A 21802-nucleotide genomic window follows, 5' to 3' on the forward strand; every position below is an offset into this window, starting at 1 on the left:
AAGGGAAAGGGTACCCGCTCCAGTATTCTGGCCTGGAGAAATTCCATGGACTGTATAGTCCATGGGGTCGCAGAGAGTCAGACACCACTGAGCGACTTTCACTTTCACTTTTTTCCTGATGGTGCTAGTGGTAAAGAACCTGTCTGCCAATGCAGGAGACGTAAGACTCAGGTTCGATCCCTGGGTCAGGAAGATCCCCTGGAGGAAGGCATGACAACCCACTCCAGTATTCTTGCCTGGAGAATCCCATGGATAGAGGAGCCTGGTGGGCTACAATAGGGTCGCAAAGAGTTGGACAAGACTGAAGCAACTTAGCACACAGCACATACAAATCGACAAGCTCATTCTGATTGGTGTCACTTGGTGGAGGCTGCAGGCCCTTCTCTCTGTTGTTCATGGATTTGATTATTCAGTTAGATTCTGTTCTTCTATCACTTTCTGCAGTATGTTACGTCCCGGGAATGGTGCTGGTGGAGGAGGTGGTGTGGCTGGTGGGAAGGAGCGTGGGCTTCAGAGACCAGAGACTCTGGGCTCCAGTCCCAGCCATGCATCTTATTCCCTGAGCCACGGTTTCTTCCTCTCTTGAGATGGGATGAAAACAGCCTCCATGTAAGGTTGTTGTGAGGGTTACATGAAACCTTGAACAATCTGTGCCGGTCAGACAACCAGTGCCGGTCAGACCCAGCACAGCGGGGACATACATTAATGCTGAGCTGGAAGGAAGGAAGGAAGAAATCCTTCCTTCCTCCTCGCTTCCCCTCAAAGGGCTTTCTCAGGAGCAAGATATCCCAGGAGAGAAGGTGAGGTCCTGTATGCATTTTACGCAACTTGAACACTGAAGACTTTTCTCCTCTGCCTGTAATTCCTTCATGGGAGCCAACATGTCTTTAGAAGGTTCTGCTAAAGTTTTTTCTGTTACTTGGGATGTCCACAGTCCCCTGCTCGCCCCTTAAAGAACATCCATTTGTCACAGGGCTGAAAGGAAACCTGGAGAGCCCCGCCTGTGTACCCTGTTCTTGTTTTTACTAAAGCCAACTACGAAGATTGTTCCCCTACCCCAAAACCTGCACAGAAGCCTTGACATCAGAATTACTGGATTCAGGGACTTCCCTGGTCGTCCAGTGGCTAAGACTCTACACTTCCAATGTAGGGGCTGTGGGTCTGATCCGGGGCCAGGGAACCAGGATCCCGCATGCCCTACAGGCAGAGAGAAAAATAGCTAGATTCAAAATATAGACTGAATCAGTGATTTGGGGGTTATTCCAGTTTGACATTTGGCAATCACTCTGTCTCCTGGACTGTGAGAAAGGAGCTTTGGAATCTTATGTTTTTTTCCTTATTTCAAAAATCTAATGAGATTTTCTCTCCCTCGATGTTTAAATCTCCTTGAATGGCATGAGTTTCTTCCAGATCCCTCAGCTGGAACGCACAGCAGCATCTTGCCCTCTCCCTGTTCGCTCCATGGCCACAGCATTCTTCCCGTTCTCCTGCCAGAACAGTGTACCTTTCATCCATTTGTCCCCACTGCAGCTGCCCCACCTCAGCCCTTGCGACCTGGGAGTCAAGCTGCACCAATCATGACCTACACTCATCTCTGCCTCTGATTCTCCCAGGCCCTAAGTCTGTCCTTCCTTTAGCAGTCAGAATTTCCTTCCTAAAGCCTCAGCCTCTCAAGCTGGCATGTTAAGAACCTAGGCTTTGAAATGGGGCAGACCTGGGTGTGGGTCTTGGCTCCTTCAGGGCAAACCACATCACCTCTCTAAGCACAGTTCCTCACCTGTAAGATAGAGTAGTCATAGTTCCTACATTATAGGGAGGTTCCTAGATTAAATGAGGCTCTCAGATCCTGGCACGCAGTAAGCACTGAGTAAATGACAGCTCTTCGTTCTTCAGTTCTGATGCAAAGAGCTGACTCATTGGAAAAGGCCCTGATGCTGGGAAAGATAGAAGGCAGGAGGAGAAGGGGATGACAGAGGACAAGATGGTTGGATGGCATCACCGACTCAACGGATGAGTTTGAGTAAACTCCAGGAGACAGTGAAGGACAGGGAAGCCTGGCATGCTGCAGTCCATGGGGTCACCGAGTCGGACACGACTGAGCAACTAAACAACAAAAAATGCCAGCTCTGGATAACAGCAGTGGAAACCTGAGATGGCGCCGAATCACCAGCTGTTCAAGATGCAGACCCCTGAGCCTGGCCTTCAGGGTGCTGTGGGACCCAGGCCGCCCTCTCTTTTCCCATCTGTCATCCTCTGCACACCCTGGACTGCAGTGCCATTCCCCGTGCGCATCATGCTGCCTCATCTCCAAGGCCGATGTCTTTACTCCCTTCAGCCGCAAGTATCCTGCTCATCCTTCTTGTGCTTCCAGACACACTCCAAAGTCACATGCTAATGGAACCTGCTTGTCTCTCTACAGGTCTCAGCCTGTAGCTCCCAGGGTAGAGTAGGACTTATCTCCTGCTGTTTGCTGGGGGTCTTCCTACCCTTATCCTGTCTCTGCCCTCTGAGGACAGGGGCCATGCTTACTCACTCTGCATCCCCTGCAGGACCCAGGGCAGTGCCTGGCAGAAAGCAGATGCCTCCTGAAGGCTGGAATTAAATTAGTGATGATAGGAAACAGCAGATGATGTTTGAGTGCCTGGCTTGTTCAGTTGCCCAGCTAGGCAATGACGTGCCTGTTTTTTCTTGCCTGTCAGCATACATGGTTCAGTGTGCTCACTACCAGGAAACAAAGGGTCCTATGCACATGTGTGTGTCAGTGGCAGATTGCCTCCTGTTGCTTCTTAGGACAGACTGTTCTGTATTCTGATATTACATCTTCCACTTTGGGGTGTTAAGGTATCTCTTCTTTATGAAATTATGATGAGGGCAGACAATAGTACAGCATGCTGCTGCTGCTGCTGCTAAGTCACTTCATGGTAGCTTTTTAAAGAAATATTCTTACTTAGCAAGAGAAAAAAATTGGGAAACAGCAGCAAAGTGTAACTTTTTTTGGTTAAAAAACAGTTTAAAAAAGCATTTTTTCGAAACACCAAGTAAAGGTTTCCGTGGTGGTCCAGTGGTTAAGAATCTGCTGCTAATGCAGGAGGCACTGGTTTGATGCCTGGTTGGGAAGATCCCACGTGCTGCAGGGCAACTAAGCCTGTGTGCCACAACCACTGAGCCTGTGCTCTCGAGCCTGGGAGCCACAGCAAGAGAAGCCAGCGCGACGGGAAGCCAGCACACTGCAACTAGAGAGCAGCCCCCACTCGTCGCAACTGGAGAAAGCCCGCGCACCAGCGAAGACCCAGCACAGCTAAAACAAACAAATAAAGCATGTTTAAAAGTACTGAAAAAAAGAAAACAAGTAATCAAGGAAAGTTGTTTCAAGAACACAGTACATAATAAAAGGTGTCTAAGCCACTAGCCTTTACTGGTAACGTGCCCACCTTGAGCCAGCAGGGCAGGTGGGAGAGGTTTGAGTAGACGTGGACAGCTCTGTGTTCTGACTGATTCCATCTTCTCAAAAACCCCTTGAGCTGGATGGTGTTATCTCCATTTCACAGCTGAGCCTCAGCGAGATTATATCCCCAAAGCCATACAGTGTAACCTGAATTTCCTAAGACTCATGGTCTGGTGTGTGCACAGTGAGGAGGTCACCTTAGGATCCATCTCCACTAGGAAACCACAAGACCAGCGCACCCACTCATTCCCACTATCTCTTTCCATTATGTGGGGGAATCTAGGGCGAGGGTCTCCCAAGTGTTCATGATCCTCCTCTAGGGGCCCACCTGCTCAGGGCCTTCACCAGGCTGTTGCTGCCCACATGCACCCCAGGAACCGGCCCTGCTAGACACCTCCACAGAGGCTCCAGATCAGCAGGACCAGGGCCAGCTGATGACTTCTGTGGGCCTGAGCACTTCTGCGTTTGTGAACACTTTCCTCCACAAAAAAACATTGAAAACCATATTTTACAACTATGTTGGTATAAAGATCAATACTATGTATTATGTATGCTGGCCTGGATGAATCACAAGCTGGAATCAGTATTGCCAGGAGAAATATTAATGACCTCAGATATGTAGATGACACCACCCTTATGGCAGAAAGCGAAGAGGAATTAAAGAGCCTCTTGATGAAGGTGAAAGAAGAGAGTGAAAAAGCTGACTTAAAACTCAACATTCAAAAAATGAAGATCATGGCATCCAGTCCCATCACTTCATGGAAAATAGATGGGGAAACAATGGAAACAGTGTCAGACTTTATTTTCTGGGGCTCCAAAATCACTGCAGATGGTGATTGCAGCCATGAAATTAAAAGACGCTTGCTCCTCAGAAGAAAAGCTATGACAAACCTAGATAGCATATTAAAAAGCAGAGACATTGCTTTGCCAACAAAGGTCCATCTGGTCAAAGCTATAGTTTTTCCAGTAGTCATGTACAGATGTGAGAGCTGGACAATAAAAAACACTTAGCATTGAAGAGTTGATGCCTTCGAACTGTGGTGTTGGAGAAAACTCTTGAGAGTCCCTTGGGCAGCAAGGAGATCAAACGAGTCAATCCTAAAAGAAATCAACCCTGAATATTCATTGGAAGGACTGATGATGAAGCTGACGCTCCAATACTTTGGCCACCTGATGCAAAGAACTGACTTCACTGGAAAAGACCCTGATGCTGGGCAAGATTGAAGGCAGGAAGAGAAGGGGACTACAGAGGATGAGATGGTTGGATGGCATCACCGACTCAATGGATATGAGTTTGGGCAAAGTCCGGGAGATGTGAAGGGCAGGGAAGCCTGGCATGCTGCAGTCACCATGAGGTCACAAAGAATCAGACATGACTGAGCAACTGAACAACAACAAAATGTATTTAAGACACGTGCCGAGACCTAAGAACTCATTTTTCCTTCCGATTTTCAAAGAAGTTAAGACATTTTCATGGGCCCCCTAAAAGAATGATGGGCCCTAGGTGCCATACCTGCTGAGCCCAATGGGTAAAGGAGGCCCGTTGCAAGAGCTTGTCGATGTGTCATGGATCCATGGACATCAAAGCATTTTGCCCGCTTTTAAATCCCTGCCTCTTGAGAAACCTATATGCAGGTCAGGAAGCAACAGTTAGAACTGGACATGGAACAACAGACTGGTTCCAAATAGGAAAAGGATTACGTCAAGGCTGTATATTGTCACTGTGCTTATTTGACTTATATGCAGAGTACATCGTGAGAAACGCTGGACTGGAAGAAACAGAAGCTGGAATCAAGATTGCTGGTAGAAATATCAATAACCTCAGATATGCAGAAGACACCACCCTTATGGCAGAAAGTGAAGAGGAACTCAAAAGCCTCTTGATGAAAGTGAAAGAGGAGAGTGAAAAAGTTGGCTTAAAGCTCAACATTCAGAAAACTAAGATCATGGCATCTGGTCCCATCACTTCATGGGAAATAGATGGGGAACAGTGGAAACAGTGTCAGACTTTATTTTTCTGGGCTCCAAAATCACTGCAGATGGTGATTGCAGCCATGAAATTAAAAGACGCTTACTCCTTGGAAGGAAAGTTATGACCAACCTAGATAGCATATTCAAAAGCAGAGACATTACTTTGCCAACAAAGGTTCGTCTAGTCAAGGCTATGGTTTTTCCAGTGGTCATGTATGGATATGAGAGTAGGACTGTGAAGAAGGCTGAGCGCTGAAGAATTGATGCTTTTGAACTGTGGTGTTGGAGAAGACTCTTGAGAGTCCCTTGGACTGCAAGGAGATCCAACCAGTCCATCCTAAAGGACATCAGTCCTGGGTGTTCTTTGGAAGGAATGATGCTAAAGCTGAAACTCCAGTACTTTGGCCACCTCGTGCAAAGAGTTGACTCATTGGAAAAGACTCTGATGCTGGGAGGGATTGGGGGCAGGAGGAAAATTGGACGACAGAGGATGAGATGGCTGGATGGCATCACCGACTCGATGGACATGAGTTTGAGTGAACTCCGGGAGTTGGTGATGGACAGGGAGGCCTGGTGTGCTGCAATTCATGGGGTTGCAAAGAGTCGGACATGACTGAGCGACTGAACTGAACTGAACTGAAATCTCACAAAAACCCTAATATCAATGTCCCTTCAACTTCTACATGTTTAGGGCTTATTATAGGTGTCGGAACCATCCCTGAGGTGGAACTAGGAAATTCCCTCTTCTGCCCCAGAAATCTGAACATATCATTTAATCCTCAAAGCTTTTTTCCCCACATTGTATTAAGCTGTTATGTCAAGGCTTATGTCAGGTCACATGAATAGATGGCCCGGGTCTTTGTCACAATCCCAGTTCACCACACAGCCAGACACTGGATCTGATTTGGCGCAGCTGAGACTGGCAGACACATGTGCATGCACACACCCAAGGGTGGAGCTGGTCCTGGGATCAGCCCTCCGACATTCCACCCTATTCTCTTCCTATTAAGCCAGGCACCTAAGGAGCCTGCCCACATGTTCACAAGCTTGAGCCACTCTGGCAAGGAGCATGCATGCTTATTCCAGCTTGGAATGAGTTTGTAATTCTTTGTCCAACACAAAGCTTTGAGATGAATGATGACACTGGAACATTCTTAGGAGAATTTGCAAGGGTTGCAAATAAGCAGGGATATCTAGTGTTTAGGATGGAGATATTTTCTTCTTTTGAATTCTAAAGACTCAGAATCTCCGCCTGGTGACACTTTACACTCTGCGAGTCTTTGGAAAACAGTTTATAAGGAAGAGTAAAAGGAGGGAGAATTTGTTCCTAAAAACATGTTTTTATAGGAAGAAAAAGGGCATGAGCTTCAGCATCAGTCCTTCCAGTGAATATTCAGGGTTGATTTCCTTTAGGATTGAGTGGTTTGCTCCCCTCGCACTCCAAGAGTCTTCTCTGACAAAAGATAGTCCACTGGAGAAGCAGAATGGCAAACTACTTCTATATTCTTGCCTCGAGGACCCCATGAACAGTATGGAAAGGCAAAAATAAGTTTGTGGGTAGTGAGACAAAAAGTAAAGGCAGAGTCTGCTCTGCACTGTGGTCCTCAGAGAGAAGAGAAAAGATCCAGGTGGGATTTATAACTGAATCCTGACATGGTCTTCTTCCTCCAGTCCATTGACATGGCCATTGGGTCAGGCTCCCGCCTCAGAGTGGTACATCACCTCCTTAAAGGTCTGAACTGGTCCTGTTGTTGGTTACGGTCAAGCAGGAAAGCTGCCTCTTTGTTGAGATGGACACTTGTTTCATTGTCTCACTGGTGAGTGATGGAGGAAACAGGGGAGGTTTCTCATCACCTTCTGTACCCCAAGCATGGTCTATTTGTTACAGTCTGGTGATTGTGAAGTTGATATTATGGATTCAGTGTCCCACAAAGGGCTGTGACACAAACCAGACCCTAGAGGTGGACAGCCAGGCTCTCAGTGGTGACCACATGTGGTCAAGAGACTGGGGTGTGTCGGTGCATCACAAGAAATACATATCTCCCAGGTCAACACCTGAAAGCCCCTGTTCCACCCTGGAAAAGCAGTATCGGCTACCCTGAGCATTTTGAAAAGGAATCGTGCATCTACCTGGCACTTAGTAAATTTGTTGTTTGTGTTTCTTTGATTGCTAGAAGGTTGAATTTGGTTACTACTTCCGCGCACTGGCCGTTTTCATTCTGTCATCTGTGGGGCCCTTGGCCGTGAGTGTTTGCGTCCAGCCTTCCTGTTCTGCGGTGGCCCCTGTTCTGTCAGCTGATTTTCTCCACACTTTCACCTTTCCCTTATCTGATACCATGGACCTGTCACATTTGATCCATCTTACAATGAAAGTGCGGAGTAATGTCAGCTGCCATTGTAGAAAGCCCTCTCTGGCTCTGGGATCATGCTTTGTTTGTGCCATTCAGCTCGTGTCTCTGGGGCTGTAAGCAATAAAGCAGGAAGGCTGCTTTAGATTTTCATTTCTCCCCCATACAGGGCTCCCTGCCAGCACCTCTGAATCCTCACCAGCTTTTTCATCTGAACAAAACCCTGTCCGGCGCTAAATATAGCTTTATTTCACACAATTGTAGACGGTGCTTTTCGACTTTTAAATCTAGACTGGGCAGGGAACAGGACATTTACATAACAAGACAGTGTGAGCCTTGTGACAAATCTAATCTCTTCTTGGGCTAGTGAGTTAACTAAGGAATGGGGAGGTTGGGCGCCCTGCTCCTATCACACAGCTAATTAAATCCCACTTATCTTCACTCCCAGTAGTTGCCCTGTCCACTCCTGTGCTCATGTCCAAGCAAGTCGGGAACACTCCTGCAGAACAGGCAAACATCCGATTTCCTAGAGATGGGATAAATTCCCTCCAAGTGCCCATGGGTTCCAGTTTGTGTTTCCCAGTAGAGAGCTGAACTGGGACACCAACCAACCAGAGTGATCTTGTCCAGTTTCCATGCAGTTTTTTTCTTTCAGTCCCTTCCCCAGCTGGAGGCTGGTTGCCTTCTGAATGGGACCACAGACCTGGTGAGCGAAACTCTGGTGCTCTCCACAGACCAGCTGCCAGGGACTGCTCACTCTCAATTAATGACAAATGCAAATACTTTCAGGGGGTCCGGAAAGTATGTCACCATGTCAAGTCACCTGGGTGGAGCTAAAGGCACGCCATGAGAGCAGGGACTTTACCCACTGTTCACTGCTTCTTCCCAGCACCTGGGGTAGAGTCAGCACATCACCAACCCCCAATAAAAGATGTAGACGAATTAGTGGCAGGGACTGCAGAGAACTGGGAGGTGCTTATCTCACAGAAAGCATTCTTGTCAGGGGAAAAAAAAAAAAAACCCACATGCCTCTAGGCACTATTTGGCTTCCAGCTGGCAACTCCTATGATTGAATAAACAAGGCTATTTATGGATGGAAAGGAAAAATGCCTACCAAGCAACACTGATGTCCAGCTCATCACTTTGATATTGTGTATTCTGTGGGCGTCAAGATGCAGATAACTCTTTCTGTTTAAGCACCTCTTATGTCCTTCCCATTTAGGTGCTTGGCCCTTTAATGACCCTGGACCAATGGGAGGTGTGTGTTAATGTTCATACTTGCCCTTCTGTCATGCTACCATCTAACCTTTTTTTCTGAATCCCTTAGTTACCGTCTTTCTTCTCAAAAGATGTACAGAGGCACTTCTTCTACCAAATAAAGGGCAAACTTTGTAAATGCAAGCCTTATTTATTAAGAGAAGGGTAACAAGTGTGTTTTCATATGTACAGTGTTGCCTTTTCTAAAATGGACTTCAGCAAACAATGGTGGTTACTTCATGCCAAAACATTTTGAGTCCAGGTCATCTCTAAAACATTGAGTTACAGGATTCTGGATAATAGAGTACAGCCTCTGCATGTTTTTCCTAAGGTGAAAGGTTGGCTTGGTCTCCACTACCCTTCGTCTGGCAGATGTGCATTGCCTTCCCTCCCTCTCATTTTCCTGATAACTCAGACTGGTTTTTTGGTATGTAATGAAGTCCCTTGAACCAAAAGAAGCATAATTCTTGGATGAGTCAAGCAGCTATTATAGAACAGACTGACTGGAGAGCGGCCCTCTGAGCACATGTGCCTTAACCCTAGGATGACTGATAGATGCCAGGGTGAGACTCTAGTATGAGACCACATGCCAGAGCCCAGAGCCAGCTTCTAGACTGTGAACTCAGCCAGACTTGTCACCTAGACACTTTGATTTCCTAGTGAAGTTGCAGGGCCACTGAAAACCTCCTTTAGTGAGATAAAACCTGTAGTAGAATTTACTTGGAGAAACAAGCTTTGCAAGATCAAGCCAGAGCTATCATGAATATTTGGTTATATATATTAGATTATATGAATCAGATTTCTCAAGAGGCAGATCAGGTGGTCTGGTATTCCCATCTCTTTCAGAATTTTCCACAGTTTATTGTGATCCACTCAAAGGCTTTGACATAGTCAATAAAGCAGAAATAGATGTTTTTCCGGAACTCTCTTGCTTTTTCCATGATCCAGTGGATGTTGGCAATTTTGTCTCTGCTTCCTCTGCCTTATCTAAAACCAGCTTGAACATCAGGAAGTTCACGGTTCACATATTGCTGAAGCCTGGCTTGGAGAATTTTGAGCATTACTTTACTAGCGTGTGAGATGAGTGCAATTGTGCAGTAGTTTGAGCATTCTTTGGCATTGCCTTTCTTTGGGATTGGAATGAAAACTGACCTTTTCCAGTCCTGTGGCCACTGCTGAGTTTTCCAAATTTGCTGGCATATTGAGTGCAGCACTTTCACAGCATCATCTTTCAGGATTTGGAATAGCTCAACTGAAATTCCATCACCTCCACTAGCTTTGTTCATAGTGATGCTTTCTAAGGCCCACTTGACTTCACATTCCAGGATGTCTGGCTCTAGGTCAGTGATCACACCATTGTGATTATCTGGGTCGTGAAGATCTTTTTTGTACAGTTCTTCTGTGTATTCTTGCCAGCTCTTCTTAATATCTTCTGCTTCTGTTAGGTCCATACCATTTCTGTCGTTTATCGAGCCCATCTTTGCATGAAATGTTCCTTTGGTATCTCTGATTTTCTTGAAGAGATCCCTAGTCTTTCCCATTCTGTTGTTTTCCACTATTTCTTTCCATTGATCACTAAGGAAGGCTTTCTTATCTCTTCTTGCTGTTCTTTGGAACTCTGCATTCAGATATTTATATCTTTCCTTTTCTCCTTTGCTTTTCGCTTCTCTTCTTTTCACAGCTATTTGTAAGGCCTCCCCAGACAGCCATTTTGCTTTTTTGCATTTCTTTTCCATGGGGATGGTCTTGATCCCTGTCTCCTGTACAATGTCACGAACCTCATTCCATAGTTCATCAGGCACTCTATCTATCAGATCTAGGCCCTTAAATCTATTTCTCACTTCCACTGTATAATCATAAGGGATTTGATTTAGGTCATACCTGAATGGTCTAGTGGTTTTCCTTAATTTCTTCAATTTAAGTCTGAATTTGGCAATAAGGAGTTCATGGTCTGAGCCACAGTCAGCTCCTGGTCTTGTTTTTCTTGACTGTATAGAGCTTCTCCATCTTTGGCTGCAAAGAATATAATCAATCTGATTTCGGTGTTGACCATCTGGTGATGTCCATGTATAGAGTCTTCTCTTGTGTTGTTGGAAGAGGGTGTTTGTTACGACCAGTGCATTTTCTTGGCAAAACTCTTGATAAATTTGTATGCAGGTCAGGAAGCAACAGTTAGAACTGGACATGGAGCAACAGATTGGTTCCAAATAGGAAAAGGAGTTCGTCAAGGCTGTATATTGTCACCCTGCTTATTTAACTTATATGCAGAGTACATTATGAGAAACGCTGGACTGGAAGAAACACAAGCTGGAATCAAGATTGCTGGTAGAAATATCAATAACCTCAGATATGCAGAAGACACCACCCTTATGGCAGAAAGTGAAGAGGAACTCAAAAGCCTCTTGATGAAAGTGAAAGTGGAGAGTGAAAAAGTTGGCTTAAAGCTCAACATTCAGAAAATGAAGATCATGGCATCCGGTCCCACCACTTCATGGGAAATAGACGGGGAAACAGTGGGAACAGTGTCAGACTTTATTTTTCTGGGCTCCAAAATCACTACAGATGGTGACTGCAGCCATGAAATTAAAAGACGCTTACTCCTTGGAAGGAAAGTTATGACCAACCTAGATAGCATATTCAAAAGCAGAGACATTACTTTGCCAACAAAGGTTCGTCTAGTCAAGGCTATGGTTTTTCCTGTGGTCATGTATGAATGTGAGAGTTGGACTGTGAAGAAGGCTGAGCACTGAAGAACTGATGCTTTTGAACTGTGGTGTTGGAGAAGACTCTTGAGAGTCCCTTGGACTGCAAGGAGATCCAGCCTGTCCATTCTGAAGGAGACCAGCCCTGGGATTTCTTTGGAAGGACTGATGCTAAAGCTGAAACTCCAGTACTTTGGCCACCTCATACAAAGAGTTGACTCATTGGAAAAGACTCTGATGCTGGGGGATTGTGGTCAGGAGGAGAAGGGGACGACGGAGGATGAGATGGCTGGATGGCATCACTGACTCGATGGACGTGAGTCTCAGTGAACTCCGGGAGTTGGTGATGGACAGGGAGGCCTGGCGTGCTGCGATTCATGGGGTCGCAAAGAGTCGGACACGACTGAGCAACTGATCTGATCTGATATGAATCAGATAGATACCTTGAGAGGTACCAAAGGCATTAAAATTCCAGGCTTTCCTGGAAATGGCAGTGTTTGAATTTCCAGTTTTCAAACCCTGTGATGGGCTAAGTAAAATAGATTATAGATGGACACCATTACTGCCAAGCAACATTGATCTCCTTCTTATTTCTTGGTGCTATATGTTCAGATGAACTCAAAGATGCAGATGATTCTTTGTGGCTGAAGCACGTCCACTCCATCAAAGACCTTGGCCCAGATCTGGACTGATTATAACTTTGAGTCACGAATACAAAAACTGGAAGTGAATTGTGTCGGTCAGAAATGTGTTCAACCATAAATAATGGAAAATCTGGCCCACAAGGGTTCCCACAGGCAGGGAGTTATTTTTCTCATGCATTTTCAGAGGCAGGGAGAGTCGCAGCAGTACAGCTGATCCAGGGTCTATGTGGGCCAGGCTCTTTCAGTCTTTTTGATCCACCTGACTCAGCATTTTCATATCATCCTCACTCATGTTGACTTCCTAACTGCACACCTATGATCAAGGCAGGGGCAGGAGAGCATCTGCATCTGTTCACCTGATTAAGAAAACAAAAGCTTTGCTAGAAACCCCAATGGGCTTTCCCTGCAGGCTCACTGGGCAGAACCATGTCACATGACTGCCCCTGGCTGCAGGGAAGGCTGGGAAATGGAGTGTGTTTCTTGTTCAGCCTCAGTGGTGAAGGAAGGCAAGGAGGAATGGGCTTGAGAATGGATGTGAGTGAGCTAACAACACAGTGGCTACCAAGTGGCTGCAGAGAAACTCTTTCCGATCCTCTCAATGAACAGATGACAGAACTGAGTTCCAGAAATGGGAAGTAGCCTGACCAAGGTCCCATGTCTGGATGAAATTACAGCCAGATCTAGAGCCCAGGCCTCCTCACTCCCCATCCAGAAAGCGACCCATTGGACTACATCATGAATGTAGTTTGACAGAGTCTGTGACTGCAGGTCTGCTGAGGAAAGAATATTATCCAGAAAATGAGGTGATGAATATGAAACTATCAGCAGTGGGCAAAGGACCTAGTAACTTCCCCCTGGGCTCCCCTTCTTCTCTCCCTAAGAATCTGAAATAATTCGCTGTGAGCCACAGTAGCTCAGCCAAGTCACATCAGGCCTCCTCTCAGTCCCCTCAGACTGGATAGATATTTTAGAGATTCTCATTTCTTCAGCACATTGATGTTTGTGTGTGTTATGACAGAATCAGTCTCATGATGAGCACCATGATGATGTAGAATTTCCATGTCATTGTTAATGTTGTTCTTGTCTTCTGTCCCCTTCTGTTATTGGACCAAACAGAAGTATTCTGCTGTTTCTCTCTGCAACATCTCCACAGAAGTCCTGAAAGTCATCAATGCCACGGAGGAGTTGATCGCTGAGTCTGCAGGGCCCTGGGAGTTTCCGCCTGTCCCTCCTGACAGAGAGAAGGGGACATTTCCTCTTGGGACAGACCAAGCGAGACTGGATGAGCAGCTGACTTCCCTGGAGGAAAATGTAAGACAATGTGGATGTGCTCTGCTTAGGGCACACATGTGTGAAGGAGGAGCTGATGATGTAACTCATCACAGAGGCCGAGGACACAAACACACCACTGCCGTAGCATGTATATTCTCAGAAGGGTCTTAGACTGGGTTCCCCGGAAACAGACTCCAAGATGAGGATTCCTATGCAACTGATTTATTAGGGAAGTGCTCCCAGGGAAGACTTATTTATAAGGGATTAGGGAGAGGGAAGAAGTCAAGCAAAGCTATGACCTTAGAGAGTAAGCCCAAAGCTGCAGGCAACTCCCAGGAGTGTGAGTTGCATCTCAGAGTTGTCCTGACCTAAGGCAAAGAAACCAGCCCTTCCTACAGCCAGCAGGCACCTCAGTCTCTCTGCATGCAGGCAAAGTGTCTGCTTCCCTGGTGACTTGGACAGTGAAGAATCTTCCTGCAATGTGGGAGACCCAGGTTCAATCCCTGAGTAAGGAAGATCCCCTGGAGGAGGGCATGGCAACCCACTCCAGTACTCTTGCCTGGAGAATCCCATGGACAGCGGAGCCTGGCGGGCTACGGTCCAAAGGGTCCCAAAGAGTAGGACACGACTGAGTGACAAACACTTTCACTTTCAAAGTGTCTACAGTAGCTCAAAGGTAGTCTTCTGCAGAGGTTTGGGTTATTAGAACCAAAAGCACACCCCAGCTTGGGAGTGGGGAGGGCAGTGAGCAGAAATTATATAAGGGATCCGTGGGGATCCATGTGGAATGTTGCCAGTGCCACTACAGAGAGTAAGAGTGGTTGCCAACAGAGCTTGCTGCTGCTGCTGCTGCTGCTAAGTCGCTTCAGTCGTGTCTGACTCTGTGCGACCCCATAGACGGCAGCCCACCAGGCTCCCCCGTCCCTGGGATTCTCCAGGCAAGAACACTGGAGTGGGTTGCCATTTCCTTCTCCAATGCATGAAAGTGAAAAGTGAAAGTGAAGTTGCTCAGTCATGTCCGACTCTTTGCGACCCCATGGACTGCAGCCTACCAGGCTCCTCCATCCATGGGATTTTCCAGGCAAGAGTACTGGAGTGGTAGGTTACTGCAACTGGTCTGCCGTGCTTCACAGATAGGTCTGCTTGTAATGGATTTTTCTGTCCTTCCAACTAGTGAGGAAAGAAAGAAATAGATTCTTACATACAGATATGTACAGTCACTTTTAAGACCTCACTGAAGATTCAGTGAGAATTTTCCAACAACGCATCGCAGCCAGGGATGACACAGAGAAATCTGGACGTGACCACTCAGGTCATCATTACCATCACAGTTGGCATAGTCCCACTAGCAGAGCCAGTCAGGTGATTCTATCTTTCCTCCAGCAGAATCAACCCTAATTTGGAGATGCTCTAATGAATGGCATTCTCAGAAACCAGGAAATGTTATTAGAAAGATTTTTTTTTTGCCGGAAGTTGAAACAACAAATCTAAATGACTCAAAGTTAAAAAAAAACAAACAAACAGATTAGTTTTGCTTGAAAAGTGGAAGGCTCTCTCCCTTTGGATTCCCATAAAACCTACACTTGTGTCTGCTTCACTTCATGTCGCTTTCGGTTCACTCATATATCTCCCATTAGATCAGCACCAATGACACTCTGCATCAGATAATCCTTTGTTGTGGGGCCTGTCCTGTACTTTGTAGGACAGGATGTTTGGCGGCATCCAATGGTCTCTGCCCATTCAATGCTGGAAGCTGCACCCTCCCAGATTTGACAGTCGAAAGTGTCTCCAGACATTGTCAAATCTTAGCGGGGGCGTGAGAGAAGACTATGGCACGATCATGCCCACGTTGGAAACCAGATATATAAATTCCCACAGAACCGGACCTGCTGCCTTTCCTATCAATAGCCCTCGCCCTTGGTCCTGAGCCTGACACAGAGGAGGTGCCCCAGAGATGTTTATCTGATGCATGGTTGCATGCGTGCGTGTGTGCTCAGTCACTTCAATCATGTCCAACTCTTGGCGCCCTATGGACTGTAGTCTGCCAGGCTCCTCTATCCATGGGATTCTCCAGGCAAGAATACTGGAGTGGGTTGCCAAGCCCTTCTCCAGGGGATCTTCCCAACCCAGGGATCAAACCTGAGGCCCTTATGTTTCCTGCATGGGCCTCTCCCATGGTCTCTACCACTAGCACCACCTGGGAAGCCCAATACATGATTACATCAGATGAATATGGTACATTTTTTAAAAGCACTGTTTTACTCCTAACGTGCAGGTCTCTGTTCTTTAAACATGCCTGTAACTTTCAGGTGCTGTTAGTCCTCAAGTAGCCCTAATCCTGCACACACAGAGTTGAAAAGATTACAGATGTGGTTAACCAGGAAGGGATGAATTTTCTTTTTACAAAGTATGGTGTCAAAAAACTTACAATGCATGAAATAATCCAGATTTAAACAACAACGGCCAGTCCCCATGGCACATTGAAAGCAAAGACAGCATGCCTTTTTATTTTCCTCTAAGGAGTGTATTGAAAAATACAATGGCCTTGGCAGAGTTTTCATATGTAAGATCCTTTTCTTGTACATCATGTTTCTTTTCGTGGGTGCATTAACACTTTGAGTCCGAAACTCATCCTCTTAGCCACTGATTCAGGATGTCAGAAAGGCCAACAGTGGAAGGCTGGGAGTTACAGCTCCCTGCTCCCTGTACGGACCCTCTAAGATGCCTCTCTTGTTCACAAAGAGTTAACTGCCTACTTCCACCTCCTTCCCTACCCCGTCCAGCTTTTCAAATTTCACCTCTAAAGAGATTATTACATCTGTGTTCCTTTGAATTCTGTGGGTCTTTGAGTCATGGAAGGGATGATTTTTTTCTTTATCTCTTCAGTTCCCCAGATCACAGAGCCGTGGGCAGGTCGCTTGCTCTGCTGTTTCCAGGATGGAATTCAGTTGAGCAGCAGGAGAAGGGCAGAGCTGATTCTTAAACTGGCCTCTGGGTGCAGCTGATTTAATTAAACTAGGGCTTGTGTCTGTCTGTGTTCTAAAGAGCGCTCCTGCTCTCATTCCTCTGCTGCCTTTCTCCTTTGTGCCAAGGAGCCCAGGGACCAGCAGGAATAGAAATGGCAACACTTAGTCTGCTTTCTGAACACTGGCTTCTGCAGACCAAGACTCAGATGAAAGAGATTTGCAAGAGAATGTCCACCTTTATGTAGACTTAGGAAGATTTCAGAGCTACATAAAATGAAATATGTCACATCCACATGTCAAATCTGTTTCATGAACTGCCTTGTTAATCCACTTAATTGGGGAAAGGGGGGCACGGGTTCATTGGAAAAGACCCTGATGCTGGGAAAGATTGAAGGCAAAAGGAGACGGGGGTGGCAAAGGATGAGATGGTTAGCTGGCATCACCAACTCAATGGACATGAATCTGAGCAAACTCCAGGAGGTGGTGAAAGACAGGGGAGCCTGGCGTGCTTCAGTCTGTGAAGTTGCAAAGAGCTGGACACGACTGAACAACAACAAACAGGGGATTTGAGAATCTCCTTTGTCTCTTAACTTTGACACTTCTGACCTGCTGCCTGGTTGTAAAGTCAGCTCTGTCTCACCTAAAGGTGGGAGGAACCTCAGCCTTCCCTGCACACACACAGTGGAGACTCAGTTTCTCAGATTAAATGCCTAGGGACCTCTGAAGCACAGGGTCCTACTGTACCTGTAGGGGTCTGGCTGGGAGAGGAGAGTTTCGGGAAAAGAGTATTGGCTCAGGTCTGGGCAAGGTTAAGGGATGCTGCAGTGCCCAGAGAGTAGGAGGAGGAGGAAGTAGCCACCACCCCCAGGCCATTATAGCCCAGGGAGAGCTGGAGCCTGGAAGAGCATCCCCTAGTGGGAGCTGCTGCCATGTAATCCAGGAAGGAAAGGGGATGGGGGGAGGCTCCAACTTCTTTCTCCTCCTGCCTTTGATCTTCTCATTGGCGAAACCCATCCCTGCCAGCAAGGGATCCTTGATGGTAAAGTTTGTATCGGTCAGCCTCGCAGAGAACAGAACAGAGCAGAGAAGAATGGAAAATGGATCTAGGGATCAACAGAGAATAACCAGCTTAACCATTCTAAAACCTGTAGTGTGAATGGGGGAACCCACCATGGCCACCTTGTGGGATTATGCAGGGTTGTGAGGGGGCAGCATGAGTGGGCTCCCTCACCATTACACCCCCATCTAAAGATCTTCTGAAAGAGACCATCGGGGGTACCCCATAATTCCCAGCCACAGAGCCAGTGGAGGAACAGTCTCAACGTCCTTTTCAGTTCAGTTCAGTCACTCAGTCATGTCGGACTCTTTGTGACCCCATGGACTGCAGCATGCCAGACTTCCTTGTCCATCAGCAACTCCCAGAGCTTGCTCAAACTCATGTCCATTGAGTCGGTGATGCCATCCAACCATCTCATCTTCTGTTGTCCCTTCTCCTCCTGCCTTCAATCTTTCCCAGAATCAGGGTCTTTCCCAATGAAGTCAGTTCTTTGCATCAGATGGCCAAAGTATTGGAGCTTCAGCTTCAGCCTCAGTCCTTCTAGTGACTATTCAGCATTCAGGGTTGATTTCCTTTAGGATTGACTGGCTTGATCTCCCGGCTGTCCAAAGGACTCTCAAGAGTCTTCTCCAACACCACAGTTCAAAAGCATCAATACTTTGGTGCTCAGCTTTCTTTATGGTCCAACTCTCACATCCATACATGACTACTGGAAAAACCATAGCCTTGACGAGATGGACCTTTGTTGACAAAGTAACGTCTCTGCTTTTTAATATGCTGTCTAGGTTGGCCATAGCTTTTCTTCCAAGGAGCACCCATCTTTTAATTTCATGGCTGCAGTCACCATCTGCAGTGATTTTGGAGCCCAAGAAAATAGTCTGTCATTGTTTCCATTGTTTCCCCATCTATTTGCCATGAAGTGATGGGACTGGGTGCCATGACCTTAGTTTTTTACTTCTGCCCTAAAACTTTCGGCGATGCCAAGTACTCTGTAGTATGCAGTTAGTGGTAGCAGGCACAGTGGGACAGCCACGGGGGCACCCACCTCTGACCCACAATCTAAGACCAGGCAGAGGAGGTTGACCTTCCTTCTCAAAGCCCTTGAACAGCCCCCACAGCACAGGTGAGGTAGAACTTCTGGAAGTGATCATAGCTCTTTGCTCTCAGAGAACAAGAAAAGAAATCCTATCTGCTGCTGTCTAACCTTAGTCCCTTGACACGTATTTCATGGAAGCCAAGTCCAACAAGATGCTCTAAGATCAAACAGGCTTGAGAAACCCATAAACTCTTTCTAGGAAAATTGAGATACATGTTAGCACATTAAAGACTCTGAGAAGTTCTACAATAAGAAATCTGTTTAATATTCTGTATCCTAGGGGCTTTGATCATAATGTCCTTCCTTAATGAAACACTTATTCTCATCCATTGAACAGTTTAAGAAAGGCTTGTTGAACCAGGAGCCAAGCAGTGGGGTCACAGGCATCAGTAACTAGAGTTTGGAGGGGATGTAGATTGCTCAGATGTGGTAACCATATTTCTTGCCAAAAGTGCACCGTAATTAAGCAAGCAATACCAAGTTGACAGTTTTCAAATGGGTTATTTTTAAGACTAGAATAACATTTTCATTATATAGCATGTTAATTTTTGTTATTTCAGCCTGGCCACAGAGCCAGTATCACGTCCATCTGTAACCACAGTGACTCTAGTACCTTTATGCCGAAGTTTGAACTATAAATCGTCATAACATTCCAATTGAGATTAAGTGTCATGGTAATCATAGATTGGGCTTCCCCGGTGGTACAGCAGTAAAGAATCCACCTGCAATGCAGGAGATGTGGGAAACGGGGGATCGATCCCTGGGTTGGGAAGATCCCCTAGAGGAGGAAATGGCAACCCACTCCAGTATCCTTGCCTGGGAAATCCCAGGGACAGAGGAGCCTGGTGGGTTCCAGTTCATGGGGTCCCAAAGAGCTGGACACGACTGAGCACACCGTCATAGGGCAGGGTGGATAAAGGCATGAAATCTGGCACCAGCCCTCTGGCTCAATAAATACCTGTCATGATCATCATCACGGTCATGACCATCATCACCCTCCTCTAATCCTTTGGGTGCTTGTAAGTTCCTGTGGAATGGGTGTCAGTGCCAAACCTCTGAACCTCCCCGCCCCGCTAGTGCCGGGAAAGCATGCTTTCAGGGAACACAGAGTAAAAGATGAACATTCTGGCCTTGCTGAGGACTTGGAGCGATTTCATACTGCTTTGTCTTGGCAGAGAAAATAAGGAATGTTGGTGGATGACTATGCTGGCGAGAGAACAAGATGCTATTGAGTTGATATGGCCATAGGGTATGACGACATTTAGTTTTCCATATTTCTGGAAATATCAAGGTTATGAGACCTTATGTCATGTTTAACCACTGACACACTTAAATTATTCATTTTATTTAAATCATAATTACAAATTTTGGTTCATTGTGAAAAGCTCTCAGTTTATGTTTTAAATGATCATATCAAAATAAATTCACCATTTTGGGTGTGGCTACCAAAAATATAATATCCAAACTCAAACTGTCATGGCCATCTCTCTGATCTTTTCTCCCCTCTCCCCCTCCCTCCTCCTCCTCTTCCTCTTCTCCTACTCTTCTTTCCTCTTTCTCTGTCTGCAATTTTTCTCCCTTTCTGAAGATAAATTTTTCAACCTCACAGCTTTTTCTCCCCTCAAATAGCTTTGAAATATTCATCATTTTCTTCATCGGACAAAAAAAAAGTTTTTCTTATTTTGAAGATGAAGAACATATGGCTGTATTAAACTGTGAAGATCTTTAGAAACAGAAGTTCTCTAATACTCGCCTGTGATAAGGAAATATAACACTAAAGGCAAACTGCAATAGGGCGATGGCCAGGAGACATGCGATGTATGACCCCGGCGTGAGCGATGAATCACCCGGCGTGATGCCAGACGTGGCGGTCGCCGCTGGAAGCTCCCCCAGCCCAGCTAGTCCTGTCTGGTAATGCACGGTCAAATTTGCTTTCATCACACCTGCGCCTGCTTTTGTTCCACACTGAAAAGCTTTGTCAAATTGCCAGTTTTCACACAGATGTATGAATCATGCCAAGGAACTGACCGAGTTGGAGTATCTCAGGGGTCTTCGCCCTCCTCGTCCACACTCAGCATCACTCAGCACAAGTGATCTGTGTGCACGGCTCTTGGACTGCCTAACTCTGTTGTATTTTTACCTTAAGTTAAAAGAACAGTTAAAGAAGGGGCGGTGCGCATCGTTCAGATCAACTCAAAATGATTGTGATTACGTGTTAAACCTCATGAATCTCTCTTTAATTAATTACTTCTCTAGATACATCTGGTTGTCCGTTGTTTCATTACATTGTTAATTAGGCTGAAGGGGCATTTGTTTCATTCACCCTGTCCGGCATCCCTCGGCCTGAATTATTTCAACGATTTACTTTCTGTTTGCCCATGTTTTTGTTTTTTGGCTTTGCCACAGGGTATGCAGGATTCAGGATCTTAGATCCCTCGGCCAGAATCAACCCCGTGCCCCCTGCAGTGGAAGCTTGGAGTCCTAAGCACTGGACCAGCAGGAATCTCCTTGTTTGCCCACTTTTATGAGAATCACATTATAAACTCATAAGCCAAAGTAATTTTTCCTTTTAATTTTCCCTCAAATTACTTCTATCTTATTTTCTTTTTAGTTTTCAGTCAAAGTGAAAGTGGAAATCACTCAGTCATGTTCGACTCTTTGTGACCTCATGGACTATACAATCCATGGAATTCTTCAGGCCAGAATACTGGAGTGGGCAGCCTTTCCCTTCTCCAGGGGATCTTCCCACCCCAGAGATCAAACCCAGGTCTCCGGCATTGCAGGCAGATTCTTTACCAGCTGTCTTACATTAAACAGATTTCACATGCTTCTCAACATCATACTATTTTCTCAGAAATAAAGTATTACAAATATCAGGTTCCTTTTCATTCCCTTAATCTGATTCAAGCAAGCTAATAGTACCTGTTCAGAGATAATTCACTCAGAATTTGTAATTGTTTTAAATTAATTTCACCTCTTTCGTGTTCTCTGAATTTTTCCCAGTTACTAAATGCCAACCAAAAATTTTATTGGAAAAACTGCAT

At 46.0% G+C, this 21802-nt stretch overlaps 1 protein-coding gene across 3 annotated transcripts in view; it reads left to right on the forward strand.

Moving 5' to 3' along the window:
* The window catches only part of MYRIP (myosin VIIA and Rab interacting protein), a 224861-nt gene that overhangs the window by 190916 nt on the left and 12143 nt on the right, over positions 1-21802 (forward strand). For all 3 annotated transcript variants that reach the window (XM_070359165.1, XM_070359163.1, XM_070359164.1), the window contains one exon: positions 13484-13678. In XM_070359165.1, coding sequence (XP_070215266.1) covers positions 13484-13678 — 195 coding nt within the window. The remainder of the gene's footprint in view (positions 1-13483; positions 13679-21802) is intronic.

This window comes from Bos mutus, chromosome 22 (genome assembly GCF_027580195.1).
Source record: "Bos mutus isolate GX-2022 chromosome 22, NWIPB_WYAK_1.1, whole genome shotgun sequence".
In the NCBI taxonomy this organism is placed as follows: Eukaryota; Metazoa; Chordata; class Mammalia; order Artiodactyla; family Bovidae; genus Bos; species Bos mutus.